The 12,463-nt window shown below is 51.1% G+C and overlaps 3 protein-coding genes across 3 annotated transcripts; 1 reads left to right on the top strand and 2 right to left on the bottom strand.

Annotated features, from left to right (window-relative positions):
* Nucleotides 1-48: 48 nt before the first annotated feature.
* VMA12 (vacuolar ATPase assembly factor VMA12) lies at nucleotides 49-5,083 on the top strand. The gene is made up of 6 exons (XM_084750741.1): nucleotides 49-315; nucleotides 1,535-1,608; nucleotides 2,364-2,453; nucleotides 3,280-3,322; nucleotides 3,529-3,641; nucleotides 4,144-5,083. Exons 1-6 carry the CDS (start codon nucleotides 105-107, stop codon nucleotides 4,237-4,239), a joined length of 627 nt encoding a protein of 208 aa, XP_084606867.1. The 5' UTR covers nucleotides 49-104; the 3' UTR covers nucleotides 4,240-5,083.
* Nucleotides 5,084-5,212: 129 nt separating this feature from the next.
* Nucleotides 5,213-8,372, bottom strand: SEBOX (SEBOX homeobox). Its single transcript, XM_084750742.1, has 3 exons — nucleotides 8,301-8,372; nucleotides 7,980-8,140; nucleotides 5,213-7,864 (listed from the first exon to the last, which is right to left on the bottom strand). Exons 1-3 carry the CDS (start codon nucleotides 8,326-8,328, stop codon nucleotides 7,496-7,498), a joined length of 558 nt encoding a protein of 185 aa, XP_084606868.1. The 5' UTR covers nucleotides 8,329-8,372; the 3' UTR covers nucleotides 5,213-7,495.
* Nucleotides 8,373-9,376: 1,004 nt separating this feature from the next.
* On the bottom strand, nucleotides 9,377-12,458 carry VTN (vitronectin). The gene is made up of 8 exons (XM_084749531.1): nucleotides 12,279-12,458; nucleotides 12,056-12,175; nucleotides 11,617-11,973; nucleotides 11,392-11,531; nucleotides 11,065-11,221; nucleotides 10,805-10,957; nucleotides 9,768-10,127; nucleotides 9,377-9,566 (listed from the first exon to the last, which is right to left on the bottom strand). Exons 1-8 carry the CDS (start codon nucleotides 12,340-12,342, stop codon nucleotides 9,457-9,459), a joined length of 1,461 nt encoding a protein of 486 aa, XP_084605657.1. The 5' UTR covers nucleotides 12,343-12,458; the 3' UTR covers nucleotides 9,377-9,456.
* Between the last annotated feature and the right edge of the window lie 5 nt (nucleotides 12,459-12,463).

Here is a 12,463-nt window from a genome sequence, read left to right as displayed (position 1 = left end):
CCGCCCCCCCCCCCCCAGCGGCCGCGCGGGTTCCTGCAGCTACATCCGGTGCGAGTGGGCGGAAGTCCGAGTTTGGGATCACCTGACCAGAGCGTGAGCTAGAAATGGCGTCTACCTTGGTCGCGGGCGAACGGCTTATTCGCGCTTTGGGTCCTGGCGGAGAACTGGAACGGGAGCAGCTGCCCCGGAAGCTGCGTGTCCAGCTCGAGGCTGCTCTGGGGAAGAAACACGCGGGCCGTGATAGCGCCACGGGCCCCCGGTGCCTGGTTTCCTTCGGTCTGATCCGAGATCTGCATCAGCACCTGAGAGAAAGAAGTGAGCCGTCCCCAATCAAGAGTCGCCGCCTCGTTTTCAGACCTAATCCCTCCTGAGTTTTTTGTTTTGTTTTATCACTCTCGGGTGCCTGCTGAGTTCTCATTTAGCCAGTCCAAAAGCCTCCTCCATAAACCCCAGGCTCACCACTTCGATGGAAATTTTTCGTGTGAGACAAAAACGTGTTTTTCCAGAGTTTGTTGAATGTCCTCTTTTAGGTCCAGCTAAGTTCATCTGACGTTTTAGGACCTCGAGTTTCTAGCCCAGTATTGTCTTCCAGGTTGCGTTTCTCCATTTTGGGAGCATATAGCATAGTGAGCTTCTCCTGTTTAGAAATAGTGATTTTTTTTTTTTTCTTTCCATCTCAAAGGCAAGGATAGAAAATTCTGATCCCTGCTCCAACCCCTTTTTAGGAGCTATGGTATGGAAACAATGACCCCCCCCAAAAAAAAAAGTTTTGAAAGGTCTCAACTGAGAGTCGCATTTAGTTCTAATCCTTTCAAAGAAGTAATTTCTCCTCTTTGGATGGGTTTCCATAGGGTAAACTGGCATGTAACATGTTTTGCCAGAATTAACATCCTGGCCAGAAGTGCAGAATAGATGCTCCACTATTTGGACTTAAGAGGACCTTAGGAAAAAATCCTCTAATACAGTGTCCTCTGGGTGTTCAGCATCAATGACCCAATCCTGTCTAGGAAGGATCTAATATTTTCACAGAAATAACCTACCATTGGTAGGGTAATTGAAGACTGACAGTTAAAGTCAACTATATAGCACTAGGAAATACTAGGTGGAATTGTCCTAGATTTCTCTTAGACTTTGAGTAAAAAGAAAAATAATAATAATAAATGAATAAGTATATAAACCAAAAGAGAACGTGGTCACGAGGCAGGGCATGCCACACCTGAAATCCTAGCATTTGAGGGCTGAGGCACAAAAATTGTGAGTTTCGGTCTAGGTGAGGTACTGACAATTCGAGAGACAGGCAGGTGTATATTTATGAGCTTAAGGTTAGACCGGTCTACGTAATGAGTTCTGAGCCCGCTAGGTCTATATGATAAACCTTGTCTCAGCAAATTATATATATGTATATATTCTTGGGAATGAATTAACAGGGATAACCATGTTTTATCTGGGTAAAAGTTAGGGCTGCCCCCTTCTGTGGTCTTCCTCTTCCAGCCTCAGTCTCATGGGTCGTTATGTGGAACCTTTTTCTTCCCAGATTCCAGGCTGTACCTTCATGAACTCCTAGAAGGCAGTGAGATCTACCTCCCAGAGGTGGTGAAGCCTCCTCGGGTACGTAAGGAATACGCTTGTGAGAGTAGGTGTGTGCTGAGTTGGGTGTGGATGTTGTTAATCAACCTTCAGATTTGAAATCTTACGTTTAATTCTTTGGAATGGCTCGGGTGTGACTCAGTGCAAGAGTAGTTGACAAAGCCCTGGGTTCAATAAATAAATGCAATTGGGGATGAAGGAGGGGGTAGCAGGGGGTGGGGGAGCAGTGAGCTAGCTCAGTGAGTGGGGGGAACCCTTGCTACAAGTATGGCAGGCAGTCTAGGTTCATTCCTCAGGACCTACATGGTGGACTCACAAAGGTTGTCTCTTACCTCACACACATGCACTGCTACATGTACAAAGGATTATTTTTTTTTTTAATCTTTGTCATCTAAGATCTGGAGGGGGCCAGGCGTGGTGGCGCACATCTTTAATCCCAGCACTCGGGAGGCAGAGGCAGGAGGATCGCTGTGAGTTCGAGGCCAGCCTGGTCAAAAAGCGAGTCCAGGATAGTCAAGGCTACACAGAGAAACCCTGTCTTGAAAAACCAACAAAACAAAACAAAGCAAAAATCTGGGAAGGAAGGGGTCTCTAACAACTTTTGGAAACTGGGATTCAGTAAACCATTTTCCAAAGCAGAGAGAGCATAACCAGTGTGCTGGTGACCCAGCTCCCTCAGCAGTACAGTGCACTATGGACCAATGATTATGACATATTTTGTAGCAAGAAAAATGTAGAAGAGTATCATTCTTGCTGTGTGGTTATTTTTGCTCTAGAATCCAGAGCTAGTTGCGCGGCTGGAGAAGATTAAGATACAGCTAGCCAATGAGGAATATAAGCGGATCACTCGCAACGTCACTTGTCAGGTAAGGGCCTACTACTTGGTATATGACCTGCAACCAGAAATAACCACAGAAGGTTTTGGTTGGATTTTTTGTTTGTTTTTGTTTTTCCGAGTCAGGGTTTCTCTGTGTAGTCTTGGCTGTCCTGGACTCACTTTGTAGACCAGGCTGGCCTTGAATTCTGGATCCTCCTGTCCAGCCTCTCAAATGCTGGGATTACAGGTGTGCCTGTAGCCTTTTTTTTTTTCCTGACAGGGCTCCTTTGACATGCTTCTGCTATAAAATAAGAAAGTAGATTGGTCCCAGGAGCCTGGACTTTCTTCTTTATGATCTAGAAGGCATCATGTAAGTCCTAGGCAAAAGAATCCATGGAAGGGCAGAATTAATCTGTTGAGAAATAGAAAGGGCTGAGGGCAGACTAGCAAAAGGGGATTTTCAAAAAGTACTTATTTGTATGAGTGCTCTATCTGCATGTACACCTGCACACCAGAAGAGGGCATCAGATCACATAATAGATGATTATGAGCCACCATGTGGTTGCTGGGAATTGAACTCAGGACCTTTGGAAGACCAAGACAATGCTTTTAACCACTGAGCCATCTCTCCAGCCTGCAAAAGGGGATTTTAAGCCGAGTATGGTAGCGCACGCCTGTAATCCCAGCACTCAGGAGGCAGAGGCAGCGGGTTCACTGTGGGTTCAAGGCCAGCCTGGTCTACAAAGTGAGTCCAGGACAGCCAAGGCTACACAGAGAAACCTTGTCTCAAACAAAACAAAACAAAACAAAAAAATTTGGGGGTGGTTAAACTGTTGTTTCTGAAGTCATTTGGTGTGTTGTTTTTTTCCTCCCAGGATGCACAGCGTGGGGGGACTCTCGGTGACCTGGGAAAGCAAGGTGAGATGCTAGAAACCCAGGCTGCCCAAGCCTCCTTGGGGTTGGTCATGGCCTGTCTTCCCGTTGCACTATTATGGGATCGAGGCTAAGATATTCAGACTCGGTCTCTGAAGAGACCCCAGTAGAAGGGGGAGGCAGCTATGAGGCAGCGTGGCCTCCCTGAACATGTTGACCTAAATGTTTCTCCTCTGAACTGCTTTCCAAAGTGAGGTCAGTGAAGGCGCTGGTCATCACAGTTTTCAACTTCATTGTCACCGTGGCAGCTGCCTTTGTCTGCACTTACCTAGGAAGCCAGTATATCTTCGCAGAAATGGCCTCGGTGAGTAGGTGCTGGGCAGGACAAAGTGCCCCTCGTAGGGTTAATGGGAAAGGGGGGCATTCGTGTGAAACTGCACAGGTTAATCAGTTGGATATATTTATGCAATTAACAGGGGACGCATTTAGCTTTCCAGTAGTCCTAGGCTTGGGTAGCAATCCCAAGAGCTACCTTTCCCCCACAACTTAGGGCAGTGGTTCTCAACCTTCCTACTGCTGTGGCCCTTTCATATAGTTCCTCCTATTGTGGTGACCCCCGGCCATAAAATTATTTTCTGTAATTTTGCTACTAATATGAATCATAATATAAATATCTATATGCAGGATATCTGATGTGTGACCTCTGTGTTGTGATTGTTCGCCCCCCACCCCAGAGGGGTTGTGACCCCCAGGTTGAGAACTGCTGACTTAGACTTGGGTAGGGAATCTCCATCCTCACTAGAGGTGCTGAGGGCTTGCAGCTCCATGCTGGCCCACATCCTTACACCTGCTTCTTCCCACTGCAGAGAGTACTGGCTGCCCTGATCGTCGCCTCAGTGGTCGGCCTGGCAGAGCTGTACGTCATGGTGAGGGCGATGGAAGGCGAACTGGGCGAGCTGTAACTGGTGCTTCACCATCAAAGCCTGGAAGAAGTCTGGGGAAGCCCAGGCTCTCCAGTGCCCGTCACTGGCTCTCAGTCAACCCGTGACGCTCTTTGTACTCTGCTCCAGTTGGTCAAGTTCTTTGTCTGCCATGAATTTCCCTGGGGAGGAACAGAGGAGATTCAGACATCGTGTTTCTTTAGAACTGAAAGAGCTGGTCTTGGTAACTTCTCACTGGTTCATTCTGCTCTGCTGAGTCTGGTTTTCTCACCAGAAATGGGCCAGACTGCCCTGAACTAGCCCAAGTGCAAGTCACCATCCTTCATCCACACGTCTTGTCACTGAGAACAGAAGACTAAAGAAGCAGAAGGCTTGACCCTGAGAAGAACCAGTCAGAAGGCAGGCGTCAATAAGACCAAAAAAAAAAGATCGGTTGATACAGGATGAGGGAACTAGAAGGCAGGCAGCTAACCTTTTCTAGAAAAGGAAATGGTATCAGGCCATTTTCCAGAAGTCAAAACAGGCTGAGAGAAATCAGATAAACAGCTATGGCCCTCCTTCTGTCAAATGGAGCCAAAGATGATGTCCTGTTGTCTTTGTAATGTTACACTTTAGCCGGGTGTGGTGGCGCACGCCTGTAATCCCAGCACTCAGGGAGGCAGAGGCAGGCGGATCTCCTTGAGTTCGAGGCCAGCCTGGTCTTCAGAGTGAGTCCAGAACAGCCAAGGCTACATGGAGAAACCCTGTCTCCAAAAACAAAAACAAAGTAATGTTAAACTTTTCAGAACTTAGATAAGTTAGAGAACCTACTTAAGGTACTTGAAAGATGTTATTTATCCAATAAATATGTATTGTGTTTGGTGTATTTTTATTTTAGATCCTGTAAGAACACAAAGTACAAAAACTTCATAATTCTGAGAAGAATGACTCTCTGAGTATCTGCCCGTTTGTATGTGACAGGGTCTTGCTGTATAGCTCTGGCTGACCTCAGCCTCTGCCTTCCGAGTCCCAGGATTCAGGAAGATGCCATCATGGCTGGTCCTCAGGTCTGTTTGGCCGGCCAGCTTGTCTTTTCATGTGTCTGTCTGACTATTTGTGCACCCTGTACATACAGGAGCCAGAGGGGATGAGAAGAGGAACTGGAGTTAAGCTATTGTGTGGGTGCTGGGAACTGAACCTCTGTTCTCGGGGAGTTGTAAATGCTCTTAACCACTGAGCCATCAGTTCAGCCCCTCAAGCCCCTCTGTTCTGATCGTAGACTGTTTCTTAGACGGGCGCCTCTACTTCCTGTGTAAATGTGTGTGGGTACACAGGTAGGTACTCATGTGCCAGAGTTTTCATGTGAGGTCAGAGGATAACTAACTTTCAGGAGTTGTTTACTTTGTAGAGGCAGGTCTCTTGGCTCTGCTATTGCACTGCATGCTCCAAGCTACCCTTTCCTATCTTTGCTTTGTAGAAGTGCTGGGACTGTAGGCATGTGCCATCACGTCCCACTCTCTGTGGATTCCTCTTAGCTGATTTGCACATCAGATGCCTTTATCTACTGAAACGTTTTCTAGGTTTGTCTCACACTCTTACTAGTTCAGTAAGCAGCTCATCAGCTGTGTTTACCAGTCTTGTTAGTAGGGAAAAGTGTCACATGTAGGAAAATGTAGGCAATTTCCAGTGTTCTGAGAAGCAGGACTGATGACGGGTCAGAAAGCCTGGCTTTAAGCCGTGTTGGGGCAGTTGTGGCCCACTTCCCTGTGTTCTCTGTATGCCAGGCTACCTACGTATCCTTAAGTACCTGGATTGAAATTGAAAGCTTTCCAAATGTTAGAAGCGTTGGCTTCATCGGAATCTCTTCCAACAGACTTTGTCCAGCCTAGAGTTCCTCACAGTAAACTTGGGGCCTTTTGTTGAGAGGGATTGTCCGCTAGATCCCAGTCCCTCCACACGCCCACAGGCTACTGTGGCAGCAAATTCCCAATGGGCCATGGCCTGTGCTAGCATCTGGAGGTAAAACAAGAAACCTAGCCCATGCCCTGTGTGTGGGCACACTCAAGAGCCACCCTGCAAGGACCAGGATCCAAAGCACTGGATCCAGGGGTGCTTGGCAGGGGTCAGAGGGACAGGAAGTTTGGACCTGTCCCTCCTGCCTTCCTATATGGAGCAGTTAGTGAGTTTTTAACCATGTGCTGTCACGTGAGGGTCTTACATTTTTCCCAAGACAGGAAGTAAATGTTCCCATTCCTGCTTTGCAGACAATTCCAGAGCCCTTACATAGCAGAGCTAGGCTTTGAGTCCAACACAGGCTGATCGTGGACTCCGCTTTTTTTCTCCAAAGCAAGCAGCTCCAGAGGCGAGGGCAACTAGATCATCCTGTGGTGCAAGCAAGTTCTGTGTCCTCAGAGCCTAGAGGAGCTCTGAGCCCTTTAATTAACCATCCATCCCCTGATCCCAGCAGGAGCCCAGACATGATTCCTACCCGGAGTCGGAGTCTGCGGCACCTGGCCCTGCTGAGGGATTTGGTGATGGGAGATAAACTTCCCAGGCGGCCAGGCCTCATCCCCATTCATTTGTGATAGAACAATCCAGATTAAAGTGCAGTTTTGTTTTATTTAGAGATTAGATGGTATTACAGAGGACAGTGATACCAAAACCCAAGGCTACCACTCTCCCACCCCCAGATCTGTCAGGGTGTCCCCACGGCCTGTACCAGCCGGCAGCCAATCTGATCTCTGGGAAAATAAAATCAATCTAAGACCTGGCCTTCTATTTCTGTAACTTCAATATCACTCTTAAAGCTCAGGGTTCAGATTAATTTGTCCAGGTGGCAGGAAGTCAGGCAATGAGACCCTGAATCTTGAAAGAGTGGGTCTCCCAGAAGCCCAGTTTACGAGCAGTACCCTTCCCCTGGCACATAGGTGAGGTCGTGAAGGGCCCTCTTAGCCTGGTGGCTGCCCCCATAGAGGAAAGAGATCATCAGCTAGGATGATAAGGCATTGGGGACCCAACCCTGGCACTAGAGGTGGAAAATATGGTCCCTTACCATGATAAACAATGGGCATATGCCCCAAAAAGGACTAGGGTGCCAGGTTGTAGGAGCCAGGCTCTAGTCACTGCTCAGGATCTTTGACTAGGCTGGTGGAGTTGGGAGTAGGGGTCTCTGAGCTAAACTCTTAGGGGATGTTCCCTGTGGAAAGAGAGGCAGGGGTTCTCTTATGTGCCGCATCCCAAGAGAGATGGAGTGGCCTACAAGAGCCAAAGCCAAAAGTCTTACAAGTGCTATAGAAAATTAGTGGTCTACATTAGTGACGATGGCTGAGGAATAGATAAGGTCAGACAGGCTACCCAGTGAAGTCTGAGGAACAATTTGCTCTAAAGAACGGTGAACCCCTGATGCCCCACTTGGCCCCCATAAGGCTGCAGCTTTAGCCCCTGTGCCTGGACCCAAGCTGGGGTCTGCACAGGAGGTCTGTGGGCATGCTGAAGCATGCTGGGCTGAGCTGGCGGGGTGCAGAGGTTGGCCTGGTGTCCCTGGGTCCCAAGGCTGCTGAGGAGTGTCTGGAAGAGAGCACGAGTTTTGGGGGAGCTCCAGCTTGGGGCTTAGGGGTCCTGGTTCTCTGTTCTTGATTCTCTTGGCTCGGCGGTTCTGGAACCACACCTGATAGAGAAGATGAAAGAATATATCTTGGCACCAGTCCCAAGGCCTGGGACAGAAAGCAAAACCTGAGGTCAGGATTTCCAGAGAGAAATCCAGTTGGCTATTGTGGCTTTACCTGGATCTTGGCTTCAGGCAGGTGAGTTACCTGAGCCAGGTACTCACGGGTGCCGATGTCAGGATAGGGCCTAGCTGCGAATACCCGTTCCAGCTCCAGCAACTGCCCAACACTGAAGGTGGTCCTCTTTCTCCGATGGGGACCCAAACCAGTGGCACAGCCTGCGGGCCGGGATGAGAATCAAACCACGGCTCCCTGCAAGAGACTCCACCCAGCCTCAGAACCTTGATCAGACTCTGCAGCCCCCACTCCCTCACCCTCCTCACCCTCCCCATCTCTCCACACTTCCTCACCCCACCCACCCTTACCCCACCAGATCACCTGGAGATGCCTCCACAGGACTGGCCATGGAGCTGGTACAGGGCGAGGAGCCAGAGGGCCATGTCAGGGCTATTCCCCACACCAGACTCTGGCCTTAGGGTTTTAAGCTGCTCAGAGTGCGTGGCTCCGCCTCCAGAGGGAAGAGGCTTAGCGTTCATTCAAGGGAGGTTGAGAAGGGGCAAAAGGGAGGTTGAGAAGGGGCAAACAAGGCAGGATTGGGGCTGATAGAGGTCTGGGTTGGACCAGATTGATGCACACCCCAGCTGATCACACCTCCTCCTTAAACCTCAGCCTCTGGCAGTCCCTGCCTTCCATCCCGTGCTGTGTGAAATCCTTCCCTCAAACCACAGAGAGCCACTGCCCCATAGCGCCCCCCTAGGGTTCTCTCCCTCCTAGTGCCCTGGTCTTGGCTTCCTTCAGGGGAATAAAATGGATTTCTGTCCCACCCTCTGAGGACAGGGCAGTGAAACTGGATAGGATGAGGATGCTGTTGGAGCCGCCTGCTGTCAGCAGGGCTGGGGAACAGATGCCACAGCCAGCTTGCCCCGCCCCCAGCCCCCAGGGCTCCTACAGATCCCAGACAGGCTTCCTGAAACCCAGGACCCTAGAGCCAAGGCTTCCCAAGACATTCGCTTTTACAGCATCCCCTTCCCTGAGGGCTCACTGAGCCGATTTACTCTGAGGAAGATGAATGACAACGTTCCTCCTGCTCTTGCCCTCCTTTCTCCATCCCCACGCTATGCCCAGGACAGGGACCTCAGAGAAGCCCCCATGAGGATGTGTGTTGTAGGAGTCTGTCCCTCTGTTGCTCAGGAGTTAACTGTATTCTAGATCACCGGTGGACAGCAAAGGCGAGTTGAATTCTACCCTCCTGCTCCACCGCTGGGTGACTGACAGAGGACACAGCCTCAGAAGGAAAGGGAGCTATCACAAGCCCCCAGTGTTTCCGGTTTAGGAAGAGCCCTTGAGCCCCGTGAGGGTCTTCTCAGTGCCTCCTCAATCAGTCTGGAGAGCCCCACATGTCCTTTATCCAGGAGACAGGGCTGCCCACCCTATTCAAGACAGTAGTCATAAGCTCAGGGCCAACAGACTTTATTGGGCTGGGAGGAAAAGGCTGGAGGACAGGGCCCCTGGGGCTCAGTGTGGGCTCTGATTCCTACTTCTCAGGGCCCGGGCAGCCCAGCCAATACTGAGCAATGGGTCGTGGGTAGGGAGGGTACACAGAGTCCACTCGACGCGTTCTAAGGTTGACTCGGTAGTACTTGTCTGAAAAACAATGAAAAGAAAGTGTGTGAGAGCCTGTCCACTGGTCCCAAGAAGGCAAACAAGGCTTTCCCTAGAAGGGAAAGTGAGCATCCACCATGCAGATATGGTCACCATCTACCGGCTGCGTTCAGTACCCAGGGATCAGGACCTGCAGGAAAACCCTAAAGCAAAGCGACCTTAGAGGCTAGCGGGGTCCCTCACCTCCAGAGAAGAAATAGACACTCTGAATGGGCTCGCAGGTGGAAGGTATGTGCCAGTCCACATCATAATCATAGTTGTAAGCTCCTAGCCCACTCTCCTCACTGGAGAACAAAGACAACCAGACTGAACGCGATGGACGCCGGGAGTTCAGGCTGTGACTGCGGCTGTGACTGCGGCTGTGGCCACGCCCACGGCGTGAACGGTAGCGCTTTCGGCTTCGACGCCTAGATTTTTGTTTTTTGGCCTGGGTAGAGGGGAACGTGGAGCCTGTGATGTAGATTCGTCCAGCCATAGCAGCGTCCACTTTCCCTGGCACACCATGCCAGTCCCGGCTGATGAACTGGGGTTCTCTGACGCCATCTGCAGCAGAGAAGTGGTTAATGCACTTGGAGAATTCAGGCTTTGATTTTTTCCAACAGGACATTTCCCGCCCCCCCCCTCCCTCCCTCTCTCCCTCCCTCCCTCCCTATCTATCCATCCATGTATTTATTTTCTCTGAAACTGGGTCTCTATGTACCCCATGGCTGGCTTGGAACTCACTATGAAGACCAGGGTGGCCTCTTAACTCACAGAAATCTGATTGCCTCTGCCTCCCAGTGCGGAGTGAGATTAAAAGCATGCGCCATCACACCTAACTCCAGTAGGATCTTTAGAGTTCATTTATTGTGGCTTGCCTAAGACACACAACTCAGTACTCAGCACCCAGGCCTCAGACTCCCTGTCCAGTGATTTTTTTTTTCTGTGTCCTCTTTCCACTACACCCCTGTGTCTTCGCCCTCCTAAACCCTTCAGCCACAGCCCCTCCCACTGCTGTGTTAGGCAAAGTCCAAGGTATGGGGCCCAAATGGAGCTAGCTAGACCTCACCCCCAAAGGTCAACAGAAGCAAAGTCTAGCCAGAGCAAACTGCTCTCGATCGATGGTGCCCCAATTTCAGTCCCCTCCCCCAAGGGCCCCCCACTATCACAGCCCAACCCTACTCCAAACCCACTTTCAAGGGAAAGAAGCCAGACTTGCCCTCCCCCACCCCCCTCCGTACCAGAGGGTCTGCCCCAAAAGAGAAGTTCAAAGATGCTCTCCCAGCTGTCCCGCTGCAGCAAGGCAAAGTGTTCAAACACAGCTGACGGGGAGCTTCTCGTACATTCTTCCTGGCTGGGCTGCTGATGGAATTCATACTCCCAGTACTGCTTTCCTGAGGAGCAGAACGGCTGGCGTCAGGAGGGTGGGTCCGACTAAGTCTGGGGAGCTCCAAGGAGAGCAGGGACTCCCCCACCACCTGCCCCCTCCCACTCCGAGTACCCTTGAAGAAGTAGACCCTTTCCCGGCCACTGTAACGGTGGGCAGGGAGGGCTAAAGCAGCATCTACATTGTCCGGTATGCCACTGAAGCCTTCAGAGATGTTCCGAGGATAATCGGGGTCCAGAACACCATCCTCAAAGCGCCAGTACTGACTACCCTGAGGGGCAGACATGAAAGGGGTGAGGACATACTGCTGAGTCCAGAGGCAGTCCTATGTCCTAAACTGTCTGTCACCAGCTCCTGGAACCCCTGTCTGCCTCGTTCTCGCAGCTCCCAGAACCTTCCATGATACCCCTTTACCTTGATTCATAGACTTAGCTCTGGTACCTTGAAAATGTAGGTCTTCCCCTGACAGTTGATGCGAGTGAAGGCAGCGTCGATGGGGCCCTCGATGCCCCAGACATCTTGGATGAGCTTGGGGTACCCAGGCCTCACTGCCGTTTCATCAAGCTCGTAGCAGTACTTCCCTAGAGTAGGGGAAGCTGTGTTAGAAACGGAGAGTCCTAGGGCAGACCCCCGTGCCCCCACCCCCAGACCTGTCCATAGAGTCACCTCGGAAGGCAAAGAGGGAACCGTTCTTGAGGTCCGTGAAGGCATCAAAGGGCTCCCCACTACACAGCTCTTCCTCTAGAAGCCCGGAGGTCCCTTGATCAGTGGCGTCAGGCCTTAAGGTCACCTCCTGGTGCCCGGCTTCAGGCCCGAAGGTGCTTGCCTCAAATTTAGGAGCCTGTTCCTTAGGCTCTGAGGAAGGTGTTGGCTTTGACGTCCCTTCCGTTCGGGGCTTCAGGTGATGGTCCTCTGGAGACGTGCTCTCCGGTTGGACATGGGTGACTGTATCGTTCTTGGTCTCCTCTAGATAGTCATAGCCGTACTCATCTTCCGGCATAGTAAACACATCCCCCCGAGTCACTGCAGGCAGAGTGGGGAATGGTGAGTCTCCGGGTGCAGAGGGGACCCCAGGCCCGCCCACCCACCAGGGCTCCGCGCTTACCTTGGGGCTTGCAGTGCTCCATGTAGTCAGCGCAGCAGCTCTGGTAGTAACTGCAGAGCTCATCACACTGACATTTCTTGCTGGCCATGAAGCCCTGAGTGCAGCGGCCCCGGCATGACTCTGTGGGAGGGAACATCAGGTTTTTTTTTTTTTTTACAGCTCAATCCAGGCCACCTGCCCACCCTGGAATGCCCTAGACGTCCACCAATGCCCCCTCCCACACCTTGGTCAGCCAGAGAAACCCATGCCAGCAATGCTAGCATGAGAACAGGTTTCACAGGAGCCATGGCAGGCCTCTAGCGGAGGGCCTTGGCGAGCTGGGCTCGGAGCTTCCGGAGTCTCGCTGTCCTGCCTGGAAAAGGAAACCAGACTGGAGAGGAGTTCTGATCTTCCTGGGTTTCTGCCTCT

The sequence above is a fragment of the Acomys minous genome (assembly GCF_964271855.1).
Source record: "Acomys minous genome assembly, chromosome: 12".
Classification (NCBI taxonomy): domain Eukaryota; kingdom Metazoa; phylum Chordata; class Mammalia; order Rodentia; family Muridae; genus Acomys; species Acomys minous.
The sequence above is the reverse complement of the archived record's forward strand: the minus strand, read 5'-3'. Positions and strand labels throughout refer to the sequence as shown.

Coding starts and splice junctions, on each gene's coding strand:
- SEBOX (XM_084750742.1), bottom strand. CDS start 8,328: ATGGCCAGTCCTGTGGAGGCATCTCCAG. Junction 8,141..8,300: donor TCCTGTGGAGGCATCTCCAG/GTGATCTGGTGG, acceptor CCCGGCCCGCAG/GCTGTGCCACTGGTTTGGGT. Junction 7,865..7,979: donor TGCCTGAAGCCAAGATCCAG/GTAAAGCCACAA, acceptor CTTCTCTATCAG/GTGTGGTTCCAGAACCGCCG.
- VMA12 (XM_084750741.1), top strand. CDS start 105: ATGGCGTCTACCTTGGTCGCGGGCGAACGGCTTATTCGCGCTTTGGGT. Junction 1,609..2,363: donor AGGTGGTGAAGCCTCCTCGG/GTACGTAAGGAA, acceptor TTTTTGCTCTAG/AATCCAGAGCTAGTTGCGCG. Junction 3,323..3,528: donor CGGTGACCTGGGAAAGCAAG/GTGAGATGCTAG, acceptor TGCTTTCCAAAG/TGAGGTCAGTGAAGGCGCTG.
- VTN (XM_084749531.1), bottom strand. CDS start 12,342: ATGGCTCCTGTGAAACCTGTTCTCATGCTAGCATTGCTGGCATGGGTT. Junction 12,176..12,278: donor GGTTTCTCTGGCTGACCAAG/GTGTGGGAGGGG, acceptor TCCCTCCCACAG/AGTCATGCCGGGGCCGCTGC. Junction 10,958..11,064: donor AAGGGTCTACTTCTTCAAGG/GTACTCGGAGTG, acceptor TCTGCTCCTCAG/GAAAGCAGTACTGGGAGTAT.